This window comes from Spea bombifrons, chromosome 11, assembly GCF_027358695.1.
Source record: "Spea bombifrons isolate aSpeBom1 chromosome 11, aSpeBom1.2.pri, whole genome shotgun sequence".
NCBI lineage: Eukaryota > Metazoa > Chordata > Amphibia > Anura > Pelobatidae > Spea > Spea bombifrons.
The window spans coordinates 37,850,153-37,876,517 of NC_071097.1; the positions used below are offsets into that span (position 1 = coordinate 37,850,153).

The window sequence follows — 26,365 nt, forward strand, 5'->3', positions numbered from 1 at the left end:
GCTGCAGTGTCCGTACGCCAGACAGATACGCGCTTAGTGCGTGTGGCGTCAGGCGCCGGAAGTTGCGTGCTCTGCGTGCTCGCTCCCGTCTCTTTCTCTGTGGCGTGGCCGCCATGCTGTAGTTGCTGGTCCCGGAGCCGCCATTACCCGCCGCCCAGCACCATGCCGGCCTACTTCCAGCGCCCCGAGAATGCCCTGAAAAGGGCCAACGGTGAGTGTGGAGTGACTCATTAACACCTATAGCTGCCGGCCGAAGCCTCCCGGTGTCGGGCATGGGGGGCCCCGAACCGGCACGGAGTCTGTGAGGAGAAATTCCCGCGCTCTGAAATTCCCATTACCCTCAGCCCAGCAGATTCAGCGGCGGCCTTGTGATCCGGTTACTCCGCTTGATCCACGGCCTCCCATTCGCCGGCCTCTCACTATATCGTCTGGGGCCTGGTCGTCGCGGAGCTCGTTCTGTGCGCGCCCCAGACAACCTGAGGGGACACAATGTCCCCTCCATGGCTGAGCGTTATGTGAATCATACCTGCCCTGATTCGACCGAGGGGGACCGGGAAGGGTCCCGTCGGATCGCTCGGTATAGGAAGACAGATGGTCAGTTCTCAGGTTCAGTTTCCGGCCTGGCCTAACGATGTCAGCTGGAACATATCTGCCGGGCAGTGGATGCTGACTCCTTTGTACTGTCAGTCATGTTATAGGTGTATATAGAGCGGCCTCTCTCTGCAGATCTGTATATATTATACATTATGACTGAGTCATCACAAGGGCAGACCGGTGCGGCTGGTTATTAGGGCCCTGTCTACTTAATAAAGCTACATCCAGGTCACAAGAACAGCTGTTTGTGGCATACATGTCACAGGGTTACGTCATGTTCGTCTCTATCGTGGCACGGATTTCCCAGAACTCGTCGCCCTGTGACGGGATATGGGCGACTTTAACCAGTTTTTTGGGGAAGAGACTTAACTCTCGGCTGCCAGGAGTCAAAACTCAAAGCTCCGCATGTATAGAATGACAGCGCCGTTATCTCGATAAAGTTATTATTTTTGCTATTGTGTCATTTTCAGGTGACTGTTGTGAGGCAAGGTTTTATCCATAAAATTATTTTGCGTTCTCTTTCCATTTTCATCAATTATTACATTTCTCTGTGGCTGGGAGTTATGGGACCCCCCACAAAAGTAAAACATATCCTTTAGTTTCACGGGCAGAAGCGCGTCTTGTGAATTCACTAATGATTTTTAGTTGTCTGTTTCCTACAATAAATCTGTCTGATGGAACCCCTGCGTGCCTGGAGCCTTCTTCTATTAATGATTTTTAGAGACATAACGTCAGCGCAGAAGGAATCGCTGGGATCTGGCAGTGTGGGGGCCGTTATGTGAGCCGCCTTCCACCAGAGTGCGCTGTTTGCGGCTCTGCCCCGTGAGACCTGCAGCCGGCTCTGCTGATGCCCCGGAGGCCTCTCCACCTGCCGCGTTTCACATACGTGTGACTGGGCCCTGCTGTGGGGTCTGTGTTCTCTGGGCTCGAGTTATGCTGGCTGGTGGCTCGGCTGTGTGTCCTGTCGTCCCCCCTGATACGGGGTGATGGACCCAAAGCTGACTGCAGCTTTATCCGTGGCTAGCTGTAGATATTGCCCGTGCCGGCGGCGGGGCCGCGTGTGTTATACACACCTATAATTAACATGCTCGTGGTTGGCAGTGACCGGTGTCCTCCCGCGGGCCGCTGTTAGTCTTTGTGTCATATAGGAATCTATGAATTGGTTAAACATTCATCCAGTCCCAAGCCAAAAGCTGCGCATGTAGCTAATATACATTTTACATTAACTTTCTTTCATTTTGTTCCGCAGAATTCCTTGAAGTCGGGAAGAAGCAGCCCGCTCTTGATGTTTTGTATGACGTGATAAAGAGCAAAAAGCACCGAACATGGCAGAAAATCCACGAGCCTATTATGCTCAAGTACCTGGAGCTCTGCGTGGACCTCCGCAAGAGCCACCTGGCCAAAGAAGGACTTTATCAATACAAGAACATTTGCCAGCAGGTATGACCTCACTGATGGCTTTCGCTTGCTTACTGGAGCCTGGGGTTGCCCTCTGCCCGGGTCTCTCCTGGGCTGGATGTGTCCCCCGTCACACTGGCTTCAGTCTCCCTGCTTTTCTGTTCTAGGTAAATATCAAGTCCTTAGAAGATGTTGTCCGCGCTTACTTGAAACTGGCCGAGGAGCGAACGGAGGCTGCGAAGGAGTCTTCTCAACAGATGGTTTTGGACATTGAGGACTTGGATAATATTCAGACTCCAGAGAGGTACGCTCGGCTTTCCCTGCCCCGTATACATTGCTGCTGGTGATATTTGCTGATGCCGTGACTTCCGTGTAATTGCCGTGTCTGGTACGTGTGGCGAGGGATGTGTTGTAACAGTTGATGTTTCTTGCAGTGTTCTTTTAAGTGCTGTGAGTGGAGAGGACACCCAGGACCGTACCGACCGGCTGTTACTGACGCCCTGGGTGAAATTCTTGTGGGAGTCTTACAGACAGTGCCTGGACCTCCTAAGGAACAACTCTAAGGTGGAGCGTCTGTACCATGACATCGCTCAGCAAGGTGACGGCTGCCCTCTCTGGTCTTCTCATTCTCTTTTAGTCTCGGAGTCCTAACCTAGCAGCATCGTGTGTTTATGTAAAATACAGCTCGGGTTAAATTGAATGTTTTTATGGTCCCTTCAGGCTGCCGTACAGCAAAGTTTTATGATTTTTCATATTTTATATATATTTGGAAGAACATCCGTTGCTTGTCCTGAAATTCCCCAAACTTAAGGCTCCTGCTCTGTTATTCTACAGCCTTCAAGTTCTGCCTGCTGTACACCAGGAAGGCCGAGTTTCGCAAGCTCTGCGATAACCTGAGGATGCATTTGGGCCAAATCCAGCGCCATCATAACCAGAGTACGGCCATCAACCTGAACAACCCCGAGAGCCAGTCCATGCACCTGGAGACCCGGCTGGTCCAGCTGGACAGTGCCATCAGCATGGAGCTGTGGCAGGTACGAGCTGAACCCCCCATATGGCAAATACTTCATGCCGAGGGCGGCTCGAGTGTCTCAGGCGAGTGTATTAACGGCAGTGTGTTTCCTCTTTACAGGAAGCCTTTAAAGCTGTTGAAGATATTCATGGTCTCTTTGCCCTGTCCAAGAAGCCGCCAAAGCCCCAGCTGATGGCCAATTACTATAACAAGGTGTCCACCGTCTTCTGGAAGTCTGGGAATACCCTGTTTCACGCGTCAACCCTGCACCGTCTTTTTCATCTGTCCAGGGAGATGCGGAAGAATCTCACCCAAGAGGAAACACAGAGGTGGGTAACAGAGCGACGGGCGCTTTGGTTTCTGTGCCCCGTCACGGCACCAAGACCAGGTTTGACATCTGCGTCGTATGCAGTGGGTCGCGTCTACACATTTATATCTGCACGTAGTAAATAAGTGGAACAGCCTCCCATTAGAAGTGGCAGAGGCTATTACAGTGAGGGAACCTAAGCATACATGGGATAGGCAAATGGCCCCTGAATCTAAGACCAGACTGATTAAGCAGGAAAAAGGGCAGACTAGAGAAGCCGAGTGGGTCTTATCTGCCAGCACATATTCTACACTTCTGTGGTTTGGAGGGAATGGCTTCGCACATCGTCTCTCCGCACATCGTGTCCACCCTCATGACACAAATGTTAACATCTGATAAGCGCCATTTGTTCCCTGCAGTCTACACCCCCCCCCACGCTGCCTCCTGCCTCGTGTTATCACCACTAACCCTATGGCAGGCGCTCTTATAAACTTATCGCTGTATAGATTGTAGTGACCCGCAATCCATACGACCCAAAAACGCCCCGGATATAAGCAGATGTGATTACTGGCTCAAAACTTAAATTCATCTGCATGGTCAACCTCCTTAAACGTAACCCTTACCTGGCCTATAAGACCACCTGCCCATAGGGCTGGATCCTGTATCCGCCTGACCTGGGGTCTCTGAACGCTCTACAGCAGTCTCACAAACTGTAAAGCACCGGATATTGGCTCTTGGGGGTAAATGTAAAATACTAAAATTCTTATCGAAGTTCTGCAGCCCCCGGTCAAATCGGGCGTTTATTGGCTGTTTCGTATGGCACCATCGTATTCCAGATCGCTGTTCGTTGATATTTCCTTTTTTTAATGGGCTGGTTTATGGTAAATTAAGGTGAACCCCTGGTGTTCTCGCGCACGTTTCATTGCCTTCCTCTCTGCTGGAATGGGAACGAAGGCATTTCTTATGTGCTAGATCAGTGAGGAAGGAAAATTAGCAGTTTGGCTCCTGCAATGCCAGAGCTGTCAGTCACCTTCGCACACTTCCAGTGCCCGTCAGGCCGCGCAGGCTCGGCTTTGCACCGGCTGACTCTGTTTTGCTAAACGTATTTTTGTTTTTCCAGAATGTCCACCCGGGTCTTGTTGGCAACTCTTTCTATTCCTATAACCCCCGAGCGCACGGACATCGCTCGGCTTTTGGATATGGACGGCATCATCGTGGAGAAGCAGAGGCGTTTGGCCACCCTGCTGGGGCTGCAGGCCCCTCCGAACCGCGCCGGGCTCATTAACGACATGGTAATCCGCTTGGAGTTCTAGTTAAAGCCGTAGTGACCCGTGTCGTGAATCGGTGTGTGATGCGAACCCTGTGCGTCTCTTCCAGGTCCGGTTTAATGTCCTGCAGCACGTCGGTCCTGACGTGAAGGAGTTGTACAACTTGCTTGAGGTGGATTTCCACCCGCTGAAGCTTTGTGGACGCATCACCAAGGTTTGTGGGCTTTTATTAATATTTAGTCGATAATGGTTGGGAGAACCACCGTTCTTATGTTTGCATCGCAAAGTGGCCCCGTGTTAAACATGTGCGAGCCCATCGATGTGTGGAGGGCATATAACGCACTTCTGTGATTTATGTGCTGTGCGTATTTAACCCTTTCCGTCACCTGCTAGATGCAGGAGAGATTGGTAAATTCTCAGCAGTATGTGAATCTCGCCGTATTCCCACGAGGCATCGTCTCTTTGCAGTTGATGTCGCCGGTTAGAGGCTCTGAAGCCTCTTTTTACCGATACGTTTGTCAAGTGTAGAGAATCCGGCACCGGCGTATTGCGTTTACATTCTGACCGGCTGCTTCGGTTTGTTTTTTATATGAAGGTTTTGGACTGGGTCAGGGAACAAAGCGAGAAGGAGCCAGAACTCCAGCAGTATATCCCTCAGCTCCAGAACAACACGATTCTCCGGCTCTTACAGCAGGTACGTTTCTTCTCACGAGTCGAACGTTTGGGTTTTGGGGAGTAGGCTGTGGCCCCCCAGCAGAGATTGAGTCCAGCTCTGGGGCTGGAAACAATGCCTGGCAATGCATTCTACTTAACCCCGCTGCTGAAGATTCACAGATAAACCTTTTTGTCCTGATGGGCATTTCTAGGGCTTTAGGTCTGATGTTCATGACTGGGGTCTATCAGTTGTGTGTTTGCGGTTGATATGGAATTGATTGCGGCTCATTTTTATTCTCCGAAGGTCTCCCAAATCTATCAGAGCATAGAGTTCACCCGGCTCGCCTCCCTCATCCCCTTTGTGGATGAGTTCTTGCTGGAGAGGGCGATAGTCGATGCGGCTCGTCACTGTGACTTGCAGGTAAGTGTCCCTGCAACGCGAATGCATTGGGGCTGAAGTGTTTGGGAATGATTAAAGAAGCTGGGGGTCTCTGCTTGTTTGATTACCTTGTTCTATGCGGGACGATGATTCTAAATCTGATACAAAAGCCGCTGAGCTGCACAATTCATTGGCTTGTTCTTCTCTCTGTACAGAGCAAAGCTATTTGTAGTGTGCTACATAAACTGAAGGCTAATTAGCAGCGTAACAGCTCGTTACCGCTGCCAGTCTCCTTCATACATTTAGAAGTATGTTCAGCTGGTTTCATGTCCCCTAACGTGACCCACAGCCCCGCTGCTTATGGACGAGGGTTCCTGGCCGCCTCGTGTTTAGCGTGTTTTACTGCGTAGTCATACGTGTGATTCTCCCTCAGGTACGCATTGATCACTCCTCCCGCACGCTAAGCTTCGGCTCGGACCTGAATTACTCTACGCGTGAAGATGCTCCCTTCGGGCCTTTCCTGCAGAACATGCCGTCGGAGCACATTAGGAATCAGCTGACTGCAATGTCCACAGTGCTTTCCAAGGCTGTTGCCACCATTAAACCGGCTCACGTGCTGGTGAGTATACAGGCGTGCGTCCGGTTGGACCCGCTTGCACATTTCATTGACTTTCTCTCACTGTAAAGAGCAAAGTTACTTCTAATGTGCTACATAAACCGGAGGCTAATTAGCAGCGTAACAGCTCGTTACCGCTGCCAGTCTCCTCCGTACATCTGGCATTGAACCCATCGTCCTCCATGCCTCTGTTTGGCTCTCGCTGTTACCCGGCCCTGTGGTTGGGAATTGGACGTGCTGTTTTTTTAGCCACTCCCCCCCCCCTCCCGTGTGTTCCCCCCTTTAACCAGACAGCCCTGTGTTAAAGGGACACTAATCTTTAGTAGGATAAATCGCCCCAGTAAAGGTCTTGGCGACTGCACATTGTCACTGATATGACTTCACCGGTAGAGCCGCACTAAAGTGTCTTAAACCCGATCCCCTGCATATCCCTCCGTAAGCCGCTGCTTCACGTGGTTTACTTGTTTGTGGATTTTTTCTATGCTTTCAGCAAGAAAGAGAGGAGCAGCACCAGCTCGCTATCACGGCTTATCTGAAAAACTCGAGAAAGGAGCACCAGCGGATCCTGGCAAGACGGCAGACCATAGAAGAGAGGAAGGAACGCTTGGAGAACCTGAATATCCAAAGGGAAAAGGAGGAGCTGGAGCAGCGTGAAGCTGAACTCCAGAAAGTGCGCAAGGCGGAGGAGGAGAGGCTGAGGCAAGAAGCCAAGGAACGCGAGAAGGAGCGTATCCTTCAGGAACACGAGCTGATCAAGAAGAAAACTGTCCGCGAGCGTCTGGAGCAAATTAAAAAGACTGAATTTGGAGCCAAAGCTTTCAAGGATATCGACATAGAGGTGAGTGCTCACTCCAAACGCATCTCTGACGTGGGGCATTCGGCGAATAATCCGGTCGCAAAGCCGTGTGTTATAAGAAAGTAACGCGGTGTCTCCTTTACAGAACCTCGAGGAACTGGACCCTGACTTTATCATGGCCAAACAGGTGGAACAATTGGAGAAAGAAAAGAAGGAGCTGCAGGAGCGTCTTAAGAATCAGGAGAAAAAGGTGAACAAAGTGAAAACCGGTCTCGTTCTGTGTGTGAACCTAAAAATGCCATTTGTGGCAGACCTGGCCAGAAGCCTGCGCGCCGGAAGGCAGATCCGCTTCTATCCCAGCGCGACTATTTAATGTTCTCTTTCTTAATATTGCAGATCGACTATTTTGAAAGAGCGAAGCGGCTGGAAGAAATCCCGCTTATTAAGAAAGCGTACGAGGAGCAGCGGATCAGCGACATGGAGCTGTGGGAGCAGCAGGAGGAGGAGAGGGTACGCCAGCGTCTCGCACGCTTTGCACTGTTCGTAATCGGTTGTTACTCCTGTTGACGATCGGTTCCATTCCAGTGCTATATAAACCCCAGAAAGAAGAGTATGGCTGACAAATGCTTGGCCTGTTTCTGTCTGTCTGGGAACACGTTTAATTCACATGATTCCGAATGTCCCGGGATAATATGCCTTAACGCAGCGGATATTATTGAGGTTCCGCTGAACACCCGGTGCTGGTCCTCCTTGGCACTGCATACATGAGAAGAAGGCCTTCTCTGGCCGCCCGATATTGTCCTAGCAGCTGAGATTGTGGCAGATTTAGAACTTTATTTTGGTTCCTGGTTTTCCTTTTTACAGTTAATGCTGAACTCGAGATCCCGAATGGTTCTGCCATGCTATATTTCTACCATAATACAAGTTTCCTTTGTAGATTAGGGTGACGGGTTCCTGAATCTCATTTTCTTGTTTTCATATCTCTGCAGATAAAGACCTTGCTTCTGGAACGTGAGAAGGCCGTAGAGCACAAGAACCGTCTCTCTCGCATGGTGGAGGACAGAGACCAGTTTGTGTCCCAGCTGATGTCCGCTCGCCAGTCTGTGTACGAGGTACGTGCCAGCGCGGCTGTTTAATGTGTGTTTAATTCCAGTCGCCGGATGTCTTTCTAGGTTTCCCTGTGGATCTTCGCTGTTCGTAGCTCGTAGGTGAGATTTGCCCGTTGGGTTCCACTCGGTTTTAGATCCCTCCCAGTGAAAATGTTGCAGTCGGCTTTAATCTGTTGCATTTGGGTACAAATGCTTTGGTGTCCTTACTGTCTCTTCATTCCTTTCAGGGGTTAAAGCCGCCTGATCTGCTTTTATTATCTCTGTAAAGTATTTGCTTCTCCTTTTTCAGACAGCAGTGGCAGAATGTATTCTGATCTTTATTACTGCACAATGTGATCCTTCACCGTTAATATTTTCACGTACACAGGAGAAACTAACTCAGTTCCAGGAGAGGCTGTCGGAAGAGAGAAAGGTCCGTCTGGAAGCACGCAAGCGCCAGCGCAAAGAGGAGAGAAGAATAAACTATTACAGACAGAAGGAGGAAGATGAGCAACGAAAGCTGGAGGAGAGGCTGAAAAAGGGTAAGTTGGTGCAGCTGGATCCTCGGATGCCGTATATTCCTCTTGGTTTGTCATTAATTACCCCCGTACTGGGGTCTCTAATAGTGTACTCGTGCAGTTCCCCGGCAGCCCCACCATGTTCTCTCAATATCATGGCCGCCCCCGCTGTAGCCCGTGCTCTGCGCCGGTATAGAACCAGTCATGTATTGTATGGATGTCATTTGCACTAATATGCCGATTTACTGTCTGACTCAGAGCGCGAGGAGCTCGAGAGAATCGAGAATGAAAAGAGAGAAGCCGAAGAGCGTGAATATCAGGAGCGCATCCGGAAGCTGGAGGAACAGGAGCGCAAGAAGCGCCAGAGAGAGCTGGAGATCGAGGAGCGTGAGCGGCGCCGCGAGGAGGAGAGGCGAGGCGGCGAGGAGCCTATAAAGAGGGTGAGTAGAGATCTGTTGGCCGCTCTCTTTACATGCCGGGTGATTTCACTTCATCCCTCTGCGAAAACATTGATCAACAGCACCTTCCGGCGTGATAAGCAGGTCCTGCCAATGCGTTCGGATAGAGGCTCCGGAGTAATGCCGAGTCTGTTCTAAGGATTCGCCTTTTGATGAGCAAGATTAGAGCCGCTACCGATGGTAAATCCTCTGCCCGGAAAATGGAGCGTGGCCACCGGATCAGTGAAACGCGGCGGCCGTAGAATGCGCACAGCGCATGAACATTTGATGTTGGATCAGAACGTCTCTTGTATCCCTGTGTTTCAGGGTCGCTTTCTCATAGTACAGCTACCCCCTCGCTGTCTATAGAGTTCGGCGTGAGCCCGTTGGTTAAGGGGTCAACAAAAACGTGATCCTTTCTAGGCCTCGCCGGCGTCTGACTGCTGGCTGGTTGTACGAATGAGCTGCGGAGCCCAGGCTGCTGATCCGTGCGATCAGCAGACAGATCAGAAATATACATCTTTAGTAAAATGAAGAAAATTCAATATAAAAATATATTGTGAGCATGACAAAAAAATAGTGCCCAAATATCCCTTCGCCTCAGCCCTATAAGTATAAATGACTTCTGTCGATGAATTGGAATGAGGGCATAGATGAGTGATGCATTGACCCTAGTGCTGCTCTGATTGCATTTCCTCGCCACATTCATTGCATATTATCGAGTTTTTTATGTATTTCTATGGTTTTAAGGGTTCTCTGCTTGTCCTGAACAAAATGTTTAATTTGTGGGGATTCATTAAATAGAAAAGGGGGGGGGGGTCACGATTCAACAAACATGGTCAAAATCACAAAAATCTCCAGCTGGATACACATACCGACTTCCCTGTATCCTAAAGCGGGCAGTCCTGTAACCGGTTTGCTCTCTCCGCAGGACGGCGCATGCTGGGCAGACAAAGAAGCTGATAGCGGCTGGCGGCGCGCCGGTGAAACTCCACAGAGGTAAATGTTCCGTTTGGAAGATATCGCCACGTCTGCTTTATATATGTTTAAACATAATGTATAGATATAGTTTATCGCATGGTGTATGGGAACGGTTTGTAGAAATGCTTGGCCATGGTGTCTTCCCGATTTATTGCGCCATTCGGGGCAGGTTTGTGGGACGTAAATACTGACTGACACGATAACAAGGAGAAGCGGCTCTGCCTCCGGCGTGGGGCTCGTGCTAACGCTGGGGCTTTTCATATGGAAGCTCATTCGGTTTGTCTTTTTGCTGAATCTGCGTATAATCTCCCCCTCTGTGTTTCAGGGACTGGCGAAAGGGGGCACCGGATGTTGAAAAGAACCCTGGTGATGAAGAGAAGCCGGATGATGAAGATGAAGGGGTTGGAAGAAAGGATGCCGGCGAAAGGCAGGCTTCACGTGCAGACGATGACCGGGGTCCTGCTCGTGGTTTTGAAGACAGGGGGCCACGCCGTGCTCTTATTGAAGATAAAGTTCCAAGGCGCGATGAGGAGGAACGTAATTCATGGCGTAGTGCTGGTGATGATGGTCCCCCTAGGCGTGGCTTTGATGATGATCGCCCCGCACCCAGGAGGGGCTTTGATGATGATCGCCCCGCACCCAGGAGGGGCTTTGATGATGATCGCCCCGCACCCAGGAGGGGCTTTGATGATGATCGCCCCGCACCCAGGAGGGGCTTTGATGATGATCGCCCCGCACCCAGGAGGGGCTTTGATGATGATCGCCCCGCACCCAGGAGGGGCTTTGATGATGATCGCCCCGCACCCAGGAGGGGCTTTGATGATGATCGTCCCGCACCCAGGAGGGGCTTTGATGATGATCGTCCCGCACCCAGGAGGGGCTTTGATGATGATCGTCCCCCTCCCAGGAGGGGCTTTGATGATGATCGCCCCGCACCCAGGAGGGGCTTTGATGATGATCGCCCCGCGCCCAGGAGGGGCTTTGATGATGATCGCCCTGCTCCCAGGAGGGGCTTTGATGATGATCGCCCCGCTCCCAGGAGGGGATTTGACGACGACCGCCCAGCGCCCAGGAGGGGCTTTGACGACGACCGCGGTCCCAGGAGGGGCTTTGACGACGACCGTCCCGCGCCCAGGAGGGGCTTTGACGACGACCGTCCTGCGCCTAGAAGGGGCTTTGACGATGAAAAGGGACCACGCCGAGGCTTTGATGATGACCGGACTCCAAGAAGAGGTTTGGATGAAGATCGTGGTTCTTGGCGTGGCGGAGATGATGACAGAGGCCTGGGACGTGGTGCGGATGATGACGGCGGTCCGGCACCTTGGAAGCCATATTCAGCAACCAAATCCGGTAAATAACTGAAATCAATTTCAATGGGGAGGAATCGGGAGCTTTTGGCATTTTAGTTTCTTGCTTCTCCCGTTCGCATTACTGTTGGCTGGAACATATGTATGTACACGGTACACGGTACTCCTAGTCATATGAATGATAAAGTTATGTGGTTACAGGGGGTTGGCGTGAACGTGAGAAGGCCCGTGAGGACAGTTGGGGTCCGCCACGTGATTCAAAGCCTTCAGAAGATAATGACTGGTCCAGGAGGGAAGGAAAAGATACAGACCTCGACCCTGAGCCCGTGAGACGTCCCGTCAGGTACGCCGCTTCACCTGGTCCTACCGCTTCTGAACTTTGATGTCGCTTTTTGTTACGGGCCCCTGGATACCCCTGAGTGTCTGTGGTTACAGTGCTATCTTCCCCTGTTTTAGAGAGGAGTCAGCCTGGCGCCGCGGAGGAGACGACCCGGATAAAGATGACGGTCGTGAAAAAGAGGAAAAACGCAGACCCTTTAAAACAGACAGAGAAGAGCGTAAGTACCCGCCGGGCATATAGATCTGTGGGTATGTTGCCACGTGGCTGTCCGCTCGCGCAGAAAGCGTCTTCGGTGGGTTTATCGGTAGAGGATCAGCGACATGGAGCTGTGGGAGCAGCAGGAGGAGGAGAGGGTACGCCAGCGTCTCGCGCGCTTTGCACTGTTCGTAATCGGTTGTTACTCCTGTTGACGATCGGTTCCATTCCAGTGCTATATAAACCCCAGAAAGAAGAGTATGGCTGACTAATGCTTGGCCTGTTTCTGTCTGTCTGGGAACACGTTTAATTCACATGATTCCGAATGTCCCGGGATAATATGCCTTAACGCAGCGCAGCATATGTTATTATATTATATATGGTATCCGCTGTAGTATTAACTGTCGGGGAGTTCACTTTATGCTCTGCCGTTTGGGTGGAGGGGGTCTCTGAGTTGGGGTCTTTTGGGTAGATTGTTAATTGACGGCTTCTGTTGCAGCAAATCCGTGGCGGCGCGGGGAGGACAAAGACATCCGGCAAGAAGAGCGCGGCACACCTCGCCGAGCCGCACCGGCAGACAAAGAGAAAAGCGCGTGGCGCTCAGAGAAGAAAGAAGATAAAGACGCTCCCCGTCGGTCCAAGATTGAAACAGACGATGATGGCTGGACTACGGTGCTGAGGCGCTAGGTATACGGAGCTTCTCCAGGAGGCCAGACTTTCATTAGTGAAATTCCTATTCCTCCCCAGCCATCCCCTGCCCTAAAGTGTTAATAAAACGTGACGTCTGCATTCCTCTCTCTGATCTCCTCTTTACTCGCCTGAGACTTCTGGAATTTCCTTCGCCCAGCAATCTCCCGAAATACGTCTGAAACGCAATGTATTTTATCTCTTTAACCTAAATCATTGGCTTCTGTAATAAAAATCCTTCATATGTTGCGTGGTAGTACAGGGAGTGGCTGTTCTGTTTGGGCCCCGCGATTATATCCACGCAGGGCCTTCTGTGACGTGCTTTTCTGGAGCTGCTTGATTAGTACTGGACTTAAAACTGAATTTGCCGTCATCCTCTGTCGGTGAGCAGATTGTTCGCCGGTCGCATTCGCCGGTCGACGATCTGATTTCCGCTGGCGGCTGCTGTAACGTCTCTTAAAATACTGTCGGCTCGGCGAGTTCCCTGCTGGAGAGAGAACGCCAACCGGAGGCCGTGGCCTCAACTTTGTGCTTTGCTGGTGAGCGGCGTGTGCGCGTGTTGCATGCCATGTGTGCGGTGCCAGCGTTAGTGCGTTACATGCCATGTGCAATATACTCTGCGGTGTGTTGCACGCCCCCAGCGTTAGTGCATTAAGCGGCACATGCGATATATTCTGCAGTGTGTTGCACGCCCCCAGCGTTAGTGCATTACGCGGCACGTGCAATATATTCTGCAGTGTGTTGCACGCCCCCAGCGTTAGTGCATTACGCGGCACGTGCGATATATTCTGCAGTGTGTTGCATGCCCCCAGCGTTAGTGCATTACGCGGCATTATTGAGGATTATTAACCGCCTGCATGCTGTGATGTAGTTCTGCAGCGATGGCACTTCTGTCCAGGGGGGCCGTATGGTGAACGATGGTTTCTTAGCTTGTTCCACCAACATCTCTGCCCCTGTGTGGGGTTTGTCTGGGGCACAAACTGCTCTAGAAGCAAAGCATGCTGGGAGCACTCAGCCTGTCCAGTCCAACCACCCCAGAAAGCTGCTTTCTGATTGGCTGGTGCAGTAGTTTAAGCAAGTTAACCATTTGTTTTCTAATTTGGCGTGCTGTGGGTGTCACTGAGAATCCGTAATCACTCGGTAAGGTTTATTTTTTAGGCCGTTGCTACTAGACTTGCTGCTGTCTGTTAATGAATAAAGTTCTTCCAGAACAATCTTCCTGTGCTTTGTGCTGTTAATGGCGCTCATCCCATTAGATCAAGAACGGTTACAGGTCATACAGATCCCCCCCCCCTCCGCCGTGTGAAACCGCACGCCGATCTTCCCCCCCCCCCTCCGCCGCGTGAAACCGCACGCCGATCTCCCCCCCCTCCGCCGCGTGAAACCGCACGCCGATCTCCCCCCCTCCGCCGCGTGAAACCGCACGCCGATCTCCCCCCCCCTCCGCCGCGTGAAACCGCACACCGATCTCCCCCCCCCCCCGCCGCGTGAAACCGCATGCAGATCCCCCCCCTCCGCATGAAACCGCATGCAGATCCCCCCCTCCGCGCGAAACCGCATGCAGATCCCCCCCTCCGCGTGAAACCGCATGCAGATCCCCCCTCCGCCGCGTAAAACCGCATGCAGATCCCCCCTCCCCCGCGTGTTAAGCCGCCTGCAGATCCTCCGCCGCGTGAAGCCGCTTGCAGATCCCCCCCCCGCCGCGTGAAACCGCATGCAGATCCCCCCCCCCGCATGAACCTGCATTCAGATTAGGAAATGCGCGATATGCTGCGACAATTATATTTACTCCTTTAAAGGCAGAGGCTTGGGTTCTGTGGACCGGGCGCCGACCGGACTTCACGCCGTCCGAGAAGAAGCAAACCCAGCAGGCTGAACGGCGGACGGGCAGGCAGAATAGAGAGTTATTAAAACGTCAGCTGTTTATATTCGTTTCGTTTTATACACAAATCACGGATATTTTAAAGCATGCTTGGTGATTTTTAAATGAACTCGTATTATTCTGTGGTATAGTAAATACGTGGTCTTCCCCAACCCCCCCCATACCGGCTACGTCCCCCGGTCGGCCCAAAGCCCACCTACTCCACGGCTGCTGCGGGCCGAGCTGCAGTCCGGGTCTGGCTAGAGGTATAAAGACCACCGACTACTAATGAATTCTTACAGTGAGGGCAGTAAAGGTATGGAATCCACTGCGGGGGGGGGGGGCTTCTATCAGATACACCGGATGCTCCCAAAAAGGGGTAAAAGCAGAACATACAGGGGTATAAATGCCGGAATAAATAGTAATATTTACGTCTTCTCCATCCGAGGAGGAATCCGATCGGCTTTTGGAGTCAAGAAGGAATTTTTACCCCCGAGGAAAAATACATTCATTGGTTTGTTTTTTGATGGATGTTTGTAAACGGGGGGGGGGGAATCGCTAATGTTACTATGCACCGCTCCCACGGATAGCCACGCCCATTGAGTTGCCCGACCCGCCCCCAACGAATCCCTCTGGGTAACCCACCTTCCGCATACGCAGATATGCCATTATATCCCGACGCACCACGTGGCCCCCGAGTAACTTCACCGCGCAGCAAGGCAACAAGCAAAATCCCTCCCCGACCGGCCCACGGAGCTGTGGTGCGCTACAGAGCCCGGGTGGTCTGATAGAGCCCCCCACTAGGGCCACCGTGTCCCGGTCCTTACAAGCCTTTTGAATGAAACACGGGAGATTCGTAAAACCATTTGTGGAAAGCGCGGATTTTTCAAACAGTTTTATTTAAAAAAAACGGAACCGAGCAGCGCGGAGCTCGCAATTCAATTCATAAAAACAAACATTCACAATACGGGGGGCTTCACGGGGTCCGGTAACCAGGATCCACGACTGACACGGATCATCAAAAACGCAAATATAACCACGGAGCGTGTAACGTGTCCTGACCCTCGCCTGATAACACGGCAAAAAATCCAGAAACATGCCTGCACCGGGGCCCTGTGCGCCAGCAAACGTGTGAATTAAAGCGGGGCAACATTAATCATCATTAATAAACGTGGGGTAATAACGTGACGTGGGGGTTAAAGGCGACGTGAGTGAAGTCTTCATCCATACTGGGGAGTTTCAGTGCAAAGTCCGTGCAAAACACACAAAACGTGGCAAAAGTGTACTTGGTGAAAGCGCAATGCGGTGTCTTCAACGTGGATGTGAGATTAGTGGCTCACAGACCCCTGCGGGGAGGCAGGCAGCCCGGAGGGGGGGGGTGAAGAGGGTCCGGGGGGTCCGGATCGGCTCTTCCACTCCGTTAATGAATCTGAAGATTTACGTGGCGTTCTGTGTTTTCCCGGCTCCGGGGCCCGGTGGGTCAGCAGCGGCCCTTCCAGGGGCATCTGTCCCTCGTGCCGGTCACAGGAGGTCGCGAGGGGCAGTACCGGACGGTGTGCGCTCGGTCCCCGGTAACGCCGCACAGGGGGCACCTGTAGGCCCTGAGCACGGGGCACACAATCGTTCCATCGGCCCCTTTCAGGCAGTGGCTGCTGTAGAACTCCTCGGCCTCCCGGTTATTCCTGCAGAAGCTGCAGCCTCGCCCGCTGCCCGCGCCGTGCCTCTTTTTGGGGTGTTTTTCAGGGTTTTGTGAGGTCTTGGTGGATTCTCGGGGCTTTGAACAGCGCAGGCCGCCCACGATGAGGGCAGAGAGCCCCAAATAATCATTCCACGCGTTAAAATCCTGCCTGCGGCGAAGGCTTTCTGTGCAGGAAAATACCCCAAAGGGGGGGAGACAGGCAGCCATGTCTTCCCTCTGGCGGCAGTGGCAGCGGGAATGGTGGTAGTGGTGGCGGGGATGGTGGTACAGGTACAGGTGAGCAGTCTGACCTCCGCAGGTAGTCGCCCCGGTCGGCTCTGGGCAGCCGTATCACGTGGCGCCGCACAGATGTCGCTGGGATAACTTCATGAACACAGGTGGGTAAATCACATTAATTGCCCCCTGGTGCTGAGGTTACCTGAAAATGCGACCCGATGCTGAGGACTGGAGTTCAGAAACGCGGGGGGGAGGGGGGTCAGAATCTGCCCCCAGCAGGGCTAATCCTGCCAGGATTTGGGGATTTCTCCGTTCTGGGCAACGTTCTCGCTGTCAGACACTATCCATTCGGAACCCCGCTGTGCGCCATTTTGTTTAACCCTTTCAGTGCAACATTTCAATAATAAATAGAAAAACTGTCAATATTAGGAAGGGTGAGACACACTAGCGGTTGGACAACAAGTCCCATCATCCTCAGACCCAACAACTCCTATAACGCTCAGCCATTTTATAAATTAGTTACGGGTCTGTGCTTCTGGTCCTCAGGAATCTAAAGCTGGTAAGAGGGCCCCTGGGGGCCAGTTAGTGGCAGAGGAACTTTCAGCATTCTGGACTTGTTTAGTTTGTCCAGACCCTCTCTGGTTTTCAAACCCATGTGCCCTTTTCCTCCCCTGATGCCCCTTTCTTGCCTCTCGTGACCAGTAATATATTCTGTAGCTCAGAGTCACAGAGTGAGGCCATTATAGACACTTATCATTCAATAGCTGGGCTGCAAACCCCTAATGCCCCTCTCTCCCCCCTTAATGCCCCCATCTCCCCCTGATGCCCCCTCTCTCCTCCCTGATGCCCCTCTTTTATTTGCTGGGTATGAGGGTATCGCAGGGTTCTACAGCCCTAAAAGCCCCGATAATGTGTATAGAAACAGCAGGAAACGGCTTTATACATTAAACGGATAAATAAACCCCATTATTCTTCTAATTGCCCCACCCAGTTACACAGATACACAGTTACACAGTTACACAGAACTCCCACCATCCCCAAGCGCAGAGAGACTACATTTCCCATCGTGCAACGCAATTTCTCCCCAATAGGCACCGGAAGTACAGCTAAGCGTCGTTCCCGGAAGTGCATTTTCCCTGCTCCCCAGCATGCTCTGCGTAGGCTCGTCTTCCCGTCATGCCTCTGGTTCCGGAAGCGCTCTGGCTGTGATGGGCCGTGTTGGTGGTAGCTCGGGATGAGCGGAGCCTGGAACCGACATGGAGGAGGAGGCGGCGGCGGAGGATGAAAGTATGGAGGCCGAGGACCCGAACCACAACAACTGGCAGCGGGGCCCCCACAGCTCTGAAGCCCAGGGCCACAGGAAGCCCCAAGCGCAGCAGCAACGCGACAACGGCACCGGGAGAGCCCTGCTGGGGATCAGTGGCAGCGCCTCCAAATTCCGTGAGTCCCCTGAATGGGACTATAGAGGGGCCACGGGGTGAAGCAAAGGACCATGGGGTCCCGCATATGGCGGCAGCACGGCGTTCAGTGTGTATGCAGGGGATTAATTGCGGTGCATCATACAGCCCCCAGTTTGGGGTAGATTATGTGCAGGGGTAATCACATCATACTGCCCCCTGAGTGTGTGTGCCGGGGGTAATCACATCATACTGCCCGCTGTGTGTGTGTGCCGGGGGTAATCACATCATACTGCCCGCTGTGTGTGTGCCGGGGGGCAATCGCATCATACTGCCCGCTGTGTGTGTGTGCCGGGGGTAATCACATCATACTGCCCGCTGTGTGTGTGCCGGGGGGCAATCGCATCATACTGCCCCCTGAGTGTGTGTGCCGGGGGTAATCACATCATACTGCCCCCCTGAGTGTGTGTGCCGGGGGTAATCACATCATACTGCCCGCTGTGTGTGTGCCGGGGGGCAATCACATCATACTGCCCCCTGAGTGTGTGTGCCGGGGGTAATCACATCATACTGCCCGCTGTGTGTGTGCCGGGGGGCAATCGCATCATACTGCCCCCTGAGTGTGTGTGCCGGGGGTAATCACATCATACTGCCCCCCTGAGTGTGTGTGCCGGGGGTAATCACATCATACTGCCCGCTGTGTGTGTGTGCCGGGGGGCAACCGCATCATACTGCCCCCTGAGTGTGTGTGCTGGGGGTAATCACATCATACTGCCCTCCTGAGTGTGTGTGCCGGGGGTAATCACATCATACTGCCCTCCTGAGTGTGTGTGCCGGGGGGCAACCGCATCATACTGCCCCCTGAGTGTGTGTGCCGGGGGGCAACCGCATCATACTGCCCCCTGAGTGTGTGTGCCGGGGGGCAACCGCATCATAATGCCCCCTGAGTGTGTGTGCCGGGGGGCAATCACATCATATTGCCCCCTGAGTGTGTGTGCCGGGGGGCAATCACATCATACTGCCCCCTGAGTGTGTGTGCTGGGGGGCAATCACATCATACTGCCCCCTGAGTGTGTGTGCTGGGGGGCAATCACATCATACTGCCCCCTGAGTGTGTGTGCTGGGGGGCAATCACATCATACTGCCCCCTGAGTGTGTGTGCTGGGGGGCAATCACATCATACTGCCCCCTCAGTGTGTTTGCCGGGGGGCAACCGCATCATACTGCCCCCTGAGTGTGTGTGCCGGGGGGCAATCGCATCATACTGCCCCCTGAGTGTGTGTGCCGGGGGGGTAATTGCATCATACTGCCCCCTGAGTGTGTGGTGGAGTGTGTGCGGGGGGGGGTAATCACAGTGTAGGTTTGGAGTGTTCGCTCAGGCACAAGCCCCGCCCCCATTCAGTGTCGCATATAATGACTCCCGTCTTTTCTCTCCCAGTAATGAATGTGATCACCGTGGATGACTACAGGAGCACATACTGGCCCAAACTGGAGAGCGCCATAGATCAGCTCTTAACGCAGAGTCCGGGTGACTACATCCCCATATCCTACGAGCAGATATACAGGTAGCGCCTCGCGGGGGGGGGGCTCTGACCCAGGGGGGGTGCCACTTATGATAAATGCAGAAACAGGGTTTATTGGGATTAAGTGAAGCTGTTGGGGTCTTTTGGTCTCAGCGGCTTTTCTCTGTTACTTTTCCCTCATATGTTATGGGGGAGGGGGATTATTAGAAAAATGCTTGCGTTATCGTAAATATTATTGCTGACAAAGACATCAGAAAGCAGAAAACGTCTAGTCTATGATATATGCACGAGTTCCCGCCAACACGCCTATTCTGTTATATATATATATATATATATGTGCAAAGGGTCGAGTCTAGGCCATTCTTAATTATGGAGCTTAAGAGGCGTAACCTGCTTGAAAAGTAACCAATCAGAATGATGCATGCTATTAGAAGTAGATAAGATGCTATATAAACCATGTAATCCAAACGTAATCAGACAACGCTTCAGCTTTTGTGTGTTGTGCGCCTCGATTCTGCGCATGATCTAAATAAAGGAAAACTCTTTCTGAGGAGAATTCGACCATTAATTCAACCAACAGGGATTGTAAGGGGGGTGTTGTGTTGTTGTGGGGGGGGGGGCTGCGCTCGCACCCAGGGGCCGGGGTAATAATTTGTGCGTCTCTCTCTTTAGCTGCGTGTATAAGTGCGTGTGTCAGCAGCACTCGGAGCAGATGTACGCGGATCTCATGCGCAAGATAGCCTCGCATTTGGAGAGGGTGTCTCAGGACTTACAGGTAGCTGCGCCGAACACCCTGCCCCCCCAGCCACGGTGTGAAGCCTGCGCGGCCGCAGTTAACACACGACGGTGCAGCGCAGGTTTGTGGGTGTCTGCGATTTCACGTGGAACCCCAGATCTGTGGCCGCGTCTCCCTTTATGTTTTGTTTTGAGCTGAAAGCCCCCGGCGGCCCCCGTTTCGCGAGGCCGGTATCTGTTGTTATTATTCGTTCTGTGGGGGGATTACTGAGCGCTGCGGCCGCTGAAAGCCTCGTAATCCGCTCTGTTGGGTACCACAGGGGCCGCTGCTGCGCATGTTCCCGGCTCCGCTTCGGCTGGATTTGAGTCGGAGGACGAGTTTAAATATATAAAGGAGAAAAGTTACAAGAAGAGAGCGTCAGGCGCTGAGGTGGAACGGAAGGGAGATTTACTTTACTGAGAGGGTGGGAGATAAGTGGAACAGCATGTGTGTGCGCGCCTGCCCGCGTGTGTGTGCGCCTGCCTGCGTGTATATGTGTGTGTGCGCGCCTGCCTGCGTGTATATGTGTGTGTGCGCCTGCCTGCGTCTGCCTGCGTGTGTGCGCCTGCCTGCGTGTATGTATGTATGTATGTGTGTGAGTGCGTGAGTGCTCCCGTTTGGCGCGGACTGTTTTCTCTCCGCTTGGCGGGTTCTGTTGTCGAGTCGGCAGTTTATCGGCAGCCGGTCACGCGCCGCGTTTGCTGCTGTGAGAAAAGCTGCCGGTGCATTAACCCTTTCAGTGGCTTGCTGAGCGCACCCATTGATTGCCAGAGTAGTGAGAATAGAAGGAGTTTTGTAAATCTGGAGTTTTTATGGAAAGGAGACAAAAATTCTCCTTCAGAATAACCCCAGCGCTGTACACGGTAATGAGCCCCCCCCCCGCGAGCGCACTGTACACGGTAATACCCCCCCACACACACACACGCTGTACACGGTAATACCCCCCCACGCGCTGTACACGGTAATAACCCCCCCGCGCACGCGCTGTACACGGTAATAACCCCCCCCCCCCGCACGCGCTGTACACGGTAATACCCCATGCGCTGTACACGGTAACTAAACCCCCCCCCACGTGCGCCGTGTACAGTAATTATATCACTGATGAAGAGCACTTGTTTTCTGTTATCCGGTTTAACCTCTTCCTGACGAGTTGTAACTGATACACGTGTTTGTGTGGGACCCGCCGTGACATGCGTGTTTTCTGTGTTTCAGGCGTGTTCTCCTGCTCAGTATATTGAGAAGTTTAACCTGGCCCTGGGGCAGTATATGGGGGCCCTCCACAGCATCGTGCCCCTCTTCATCTACATGGTAAGTCGGCACGTATCGTACATCACGGGGTTTTGCCCCCCGCTGACGCTCGACTTGCTCTGCATGTGAAGCTGTATTTTTTTTCTCATTTAGAATAAATTTTACATAGAAACCAAGCTTAACAGGGACCTGAAAGACGACCTCATCCGGCTCTTCACGGACCACGTGGCGGAGAAGCACATTTACAGCCTCATGCGTGAGTTTATCGGCCCCAAAGCGTTAAACGCGTGAAGACATTCATGCCCCGATATTCATTCCTTCGCTTCTCATGCAGAGAATCTATTAACGTGACTTCCGGCGGACAAACTACGAGCCGTTCGCCTCTTTAAATATCCGTTTTCATGCTTTTTGCCGAATAATGTGTTTCTTTGACGAGAGGTGCGGCCGGCGTTTAGCGATAGATTTACCCGGGGGAACTGTTTGTAGAAGTCGGTAAGACCTGGCGCTCCTCTCGGGCTGCAGCTCTCCTCGCGCTTGTTCTGGCCATTGGGGACAGTCAGCTTTTGCTACGAGGGCTGAGTGATGGGAGTTGTAGTCCCTGAGTGGCCTGTAACATTTTCCGTTTTCCTCTTTGTCAGCTTTGTTGATAGAAGCTCAGTCGACCCCCTTCCAGATAACTCCATCCACCATGGCGAGCATCGTGAAAGGCCTGTACACGCTGAGACCAGGTAACCGCCGTGTCTGTGCCGTGTCTGTGCCGTGTCTGTGCCGTGTCTGTGCCGTGTCTGTGCCGTGTCTGTGCCATAACGTGTCTTCTACACGAAAACTGTAAATGTACATGCGGAGGCCACGTGTTTCTGCTTCTGGAAGCTTCTATCTCTGTTTCTTGTCACCAGAGTGGGTCCAGTTGGCGCCGACATTATTTTCGAAATTCATCCCCAACATCCTGCCGCCGGCCGTCGAGTCGGAGCTCCAGCAGTACGCCGCGCAGGACCAGAAGCTGCAGCAGGAGCTGGCAGACAACGGATTCACCAGGTCAGGCAGAGGGAGATCTCGATAATGTCCGCGTGGCTGCGCATGACTCTGTGGCTGAGGTTGGCCGTTTTTGACAACAATGGGAATGATCCCCTGACTTTAATGACAATGCAGACTATAACCCGATGCCGCTGTCTGCGCAGGACGCTGCCTGGCTGTGGATTTAATGGTTATTTATTGCCCTCGTCGGGGGTTTAAAGTAACCTGGTGGGTTTGGTAATCAAAATAAATAAGATACGCAAAGTCATAATTTAAAAAAATTCACCTGATATGCGTAATTCTGCTCTGCAGTCACATGACTTGGGGGAAGCGCCCTCATAGGTTGTAACTTACACCGGCGCATGCTGCTCACACTTCTCTGCCGTGCAGGCGTTGCTGACCTGTTTCCGGGGCTTGTGGGAGTTGTAGTCCTAACAGGAAGGGACGCCGTTAGAACCCTCGTTTTGCTGCTGAAGCCGACTCCATCGCTGAGATTCGCTGCGGTTTCTCGTGGCGTTTTCGGTGTTCTGATTATTGTTTTCCTCCCAGGGGTAACCAGTCCCGGAAGCGAGCAGGAGACGAGCTGGCGTACAGTGAGTACGATTAACGTGATAACCGTCCCCTCGGCCGCCCGAGCCTGCGCGGCGCACATCTTCATCGATCTCCGCAGGTTCATTTCCACGGACCGGCAGCTGTGACGGTTCATTTCCACGGACCGGCAGCTGACGGCCCTCCGGCTTCATTCACTTAATCTGTTTTTTTTCTTCTCTGGGGAAGCCTGTCTTTGATTTCCATTTTGTGCCCAAAATGCCTCTTTGTATGGATTCTGTGTTCTTATTGAGGTTTTTATCATTTTCTTTTTTGTTCGGTTTGTGAGATGTTAGCAGAAAACACAATGACTTTCTTATAAAGGGGTTACAGGTGCACTTTATGGAAAAGGTTCTTATTGCCATGGCAACCGACGGATCGGTCCGACGGGAAAGCATATTCGTTATTCTCTGCTGATAAGTGTTATTTATCTGTAGGCAGTAAGTTCAGACTCTTCTCTTTTCCCGCAGATGCCGCCTCTTCATGCAGCGGCTCCCAGGGGTACAGATAAGACCCCCGAAGCCCCACCGCATGGCCGAGTGCGTCCCGTATGAAACGTGCGGAGTGCCGCGTCTCCTGACAGATCACCGGCTGAGCGTCCTCCTGGATTTATTTTTAAATGAAACTTGAACTCTTGCTGCTAAACTCGGGGAATTACGGGGCAGAAGATTTCCAGCGGCGTTTCTTTGCTGCCCATCTTCTGGCTTGGATGCCCCCCATGCATAAACTGAACACAGCAATACCCCGGGCCGGCCCTCCAGCCAGCGGGGGGGGGGGCGCACGTCCGATTCCTCGCTGGTTTTTGTCCCACCGACGGGTGGCACGGTCCTGGAAACCTCCTGGTATAACAGAGTTATTGGAGATTTGTCTGACGTGGCTCATAGTTATTCTCAAACTCCCATTTTTTTTTTTGCTTTATATAAAAATGGTTTAAAAACACACAAAAAAAGCCCAAACCCGCACGTCATATACTGCGTTTGCTGGAGGAGGAGGGATTCTGTAACCGTAAAGAAACGCAGCTCTTATCCTCGTCTGAACGTCTCGTACTTCATTCCCTCGAACTAAACGGCGCGTTCGGGCTTCGGAGGGTCAGGGGTCGATGCGTTCCACATTTTCAAGCTTCTGTTTCCTTATTTAGGACCGAAATTAAAGTTCTTAAATGTTATTTATTAGCTAATTAAGCCAAAAAACGTACTTTTTTTTTTTTCTCGTTATGCGTAAAAACAAAAAATTCCTCAAGTTTTTACCCGCTTTGGGCCGCGGATTTGATTGCTGGAGGCTGGCCGCGGAAACGACTGCAGTCCTGGTTATTAAAGAAAATGGTCGTTATTATTATAATCCCGGGTTTTATGGGAGATTTTTTCCGGCAGTTTTTGGTAATTCTCTGCTGCTGCTTCCTGCGGATGAAACAGATTTGATTGATTTGATGTCTGAAGGACGCGGAGGGAGTTGTGTAAAGGGTTAATAAGTCAGGACCCCGAGGCGGCCGGCACTGTCCGCGCGTCTCTCGGGAAGGAAAGGCTCTGATGATACAAAAGTCCGGCACATAAAATATATTTATCGTTTATCGGGGAAATTGCCGAGAAAATATGTTGCGCCGTCTTTTAATAAAAGTACTCGGTGCCGTCTGCACAATTCACTTTTCACCGAAGGGCTAAAGCAGCAATGACTGAATTATTGACCCCAAGAGCGATAAGCTGTCTCCCCCGAGGGCCGGATGAGCGTCGTGGAGCGCGTCTGAGGCCCTCTTCTTACGTCTTTCATTTATTTCTTTTCGGTTCCTCTCCAGCGATCAATAAATGAAAAAAAAAATGTTTTAAAGCCACGCCCATGGCCACACCCCCACAAGCAGCCATTCAAAGATGCTTCTAAGAGAGGGCGAATAGAGGAGGAGCCATATGGGGGGGGGCACCTGCTGCTGTCCGCGGTGCTGATCGCATTTTGCCCCGTGTCCCGCCACTCGGATTTATTGCATGGGTACCTGGAGAGCTTAGACTCTTTATGTAGACTATGACATCATCCTTCTCCTGAGGGTATTTTGAATGAAGCAGCAGTACAAATTACCCCATCTGGGGCCAATGTCACACTTAATGGCCCTATGGGTCACACTGAGGTGGCCCAAGGACCTTTATTGATCACCAACTTCAAATTCCATGCGCGACTTGCTCAGTGATGGATTCTTCCTCAACTTCTCATTTATTTCCCTTCCGAGGGGTCACATGATGCCCTGGGGGGCTCCGATTGGACAGACTATTTAAAGTTGGGGGGACAGATTGTCGGAGGATGACGGGGAGTACCGACCGCTAAAGTCTTTTTAGCTGCATTAAGTGCTTCATATAAACGCGGCTGCATCAAGAACGCTCTGGGTTAACAGAGTAACATCAGTAACTAACAGAGTAATATAGTAACAGAGTAACATCCCTTACATAGTAACAGAGTAACATCCGTAACAGTAATATAGTAACAGAGTAACATCAGTAACTAACAGAGTAATATAACATAGTAACAGAGTAATATAGTAACAGAGTAACATCCTTAACATAGTAACAGAGTAACATCCGTAACAGTAATATAGTAACAGAGTAACATCAGTAACTAACAGAGTAATATAACATAGTAACAGAGTAATATAGTAACAGAGTAACATCAGTAACTAACAGAGTAATATAACATAGTAACAGAGTAACATCCCTAACATAGTAACAGAGTAATATAGTAACAGAGTAACATCCTTAACATAGTAACAGAGTAACATCCGTAACAGTAATATAGTAACAGAGTAACATCAGTAACTAACAGAGCAATATAGTAACAGAGTAATATCCCTAACAGAGTAACATCTGTAACTAACAGAGTAATATAACAGAGTAACATCCGTAACAGAGTAATATAGTAACAGTAATATAGTAACAGAGTAATATAGTAACATCCGTAATAGAGTAATATAGTAACAGAGTAATATAGTAACCGAGTAATATTGATGCTCATATAATAAATGCTTCTGGTCGAAACGAAGGCTATTTTTCCGATTTTGCCTCTCAGGGGGTAAAAATTCCTTCTTGACTCCAAAAGCCGATCGGATTCCTCCTCGGATGGAGACGACGTAAATATTACTGTTTATTCCGGCATTTATACCCCCTGTGTGTTCTGCTTTTACCCCTTTTGGGGGCATCCGGTGTATCTGATAGACCCCCTCTTCGCTGTGGATTCTGCACCTTTACCGCCCTCACTGTAAAGACTTCCATCCCCCGAACATCTGGCATCTTACCAGGAAAATCAGGAATGTTTGTGGCCACGGAGGGCCGGAGCCACGTCCCCAAGCAGAGACTTAAAACATTTACCGGGAAACCGAATAATAAACTGATATCACGCAGCGATATGGGGAAAAAAACGGTGGTGGCCGGGGACGAGTCTGCGCTCGGCCCCTCGTGATTCCTTATTCCCCACGAGGAACGGCCCCCCACATC

General features: G+C 51.7%; 3 protein-coding genes and 4 non-coding genes across 8 annotated transcripts; 6 read left to right on the top strand and 1 right to left on the bottom strand.

The window, feature by feature from the left end:
* Positions 1-56: 56 nt before the first annotated feature.
* On the top strand, positions 57-12,826 carry EIF3A (eukaryotic translation initiation factor 3 subunit A). Its single transcript, XM_053449854.1, has 22 exons — positions 57-211; positions 1,844-2,034; positions 2,160-2,296; positions 2,427-2,590; positions 2,827-3,026; positions 3,125-3,333; positions 4,432-4,603; positions 4,689-4,793; positions 5,175-5,273; positions 5,538-5,654; positions 6,046-6,231; positions 6,719-7,066; positions 7,170-7,274; positions 7,421-7,534; positions 8,014-8,136; positions 8,501-8,654; positions 8,889-9,070; positions 9,999-10,066; positions 10,374-11,398; positions 11,557-11,698; positions 11,812-11,912; positions 12,390-12,826. Exons 1-22 carry the CDS (start codon positions 163-165, stop codon positions 12,575-12,577), a joined length of 4,179 nt encoding a protein of 1,392 aa, XP_053305829.1. The 5' UTR covers positions 57-162; the 3' UTR covers positions 12,578-12,826.
* LOC128469531 (small nucleolar RNA SNORA19) lies at positions 5,791-5,916 on the top strand. The gene has a single exon (XR_008345952.1). It is a non-coding gene; the product is annotated as a small nucleolar RNA SNORA19 (small nucleolar RNA).
* Positions 6,266-6,388, top strand: LOC128469532 (small nucleolar RNA SNORA19). The gene has a single exon (XR_008345953.1). It is a non-coding gene; the product is annotated as a small nucleolar RNA SNORA19 (small nucleolar RNA).
* Positions 7,557-7,682, top strand: LOC128469534 (small nucleolar RNA SNORA54). The gene has a single exon (XR_008345955.1). It is a non-coding gene; the product is annotated as a small nucleolar RNA SNORA54 (small nucleolar RNA).
* Positions 12,071-12,196, top strand: LOC128469533 (small nucleolar RNA SNORA54). Its single transcript, XR_008345954.1, has one exon. It is a non-coding gene; the product is annotated as a small nucleolar RNA SNORA54 (small nucleolar RNA).
* Positions 12,827-15,918: 3,092 nt separating the features above from the next.
* On the bottom strand, positions 15,919-16,344 carry NANOS1 (nanos C2HC-type zinc finger 1). Its single transcript, XM_053450026.1, has one exon. The coding sequence runs from the start codon at positions 16,342-16,344 to the stop codon at positions 15,919-15,921; it is 426 nt and encodes a 141-aa protein (XP_053306001.1).
* A 1,170-nt stretch (positions 16,345-17,514) lies between these two features.
* CACUL1 (CDK2 associated cullin domain 1) lies at positions 17,515-24,063 on the top strand. 2 transcript variants are annotated; one of them, XM_053450141.1, is made up of 9 exons: positions 17,515-17,793; positions 19,189-19,315; positions 19,946-20,048; positions 21,261-21,356; positions 21,450-21,552; positions 21,935-22,024; positions 22,193-22,331; positions 22,860-22,907; positions 23,369-24,063. In XM_053450141.1, the coding sequence occupies exons 1-9, from the start codon at positions 17,610-17,612 to the stop codon at positions 23,526-23,528; spliced, it is 1,050 nt and encodes a 349-aa protein (XP_053306116.1). In that variant the 5' UTR covers positions 17,515-17,609; the 3' UTR covers positions 23,529-24,063. The 2 variants fall into 2 exon arrangements, with proteins under 2 accessions (XP_053306116.1, XP_053306117.1); XM_053450142.1 differs by having other exon boundaries at positions 17,516-17,793; positions 22,860-22,903; positions 23,369-23,493.
* The last annotated feature ends 2,302 nt before the right edge of the window (positions 24,064-26,365 follow it).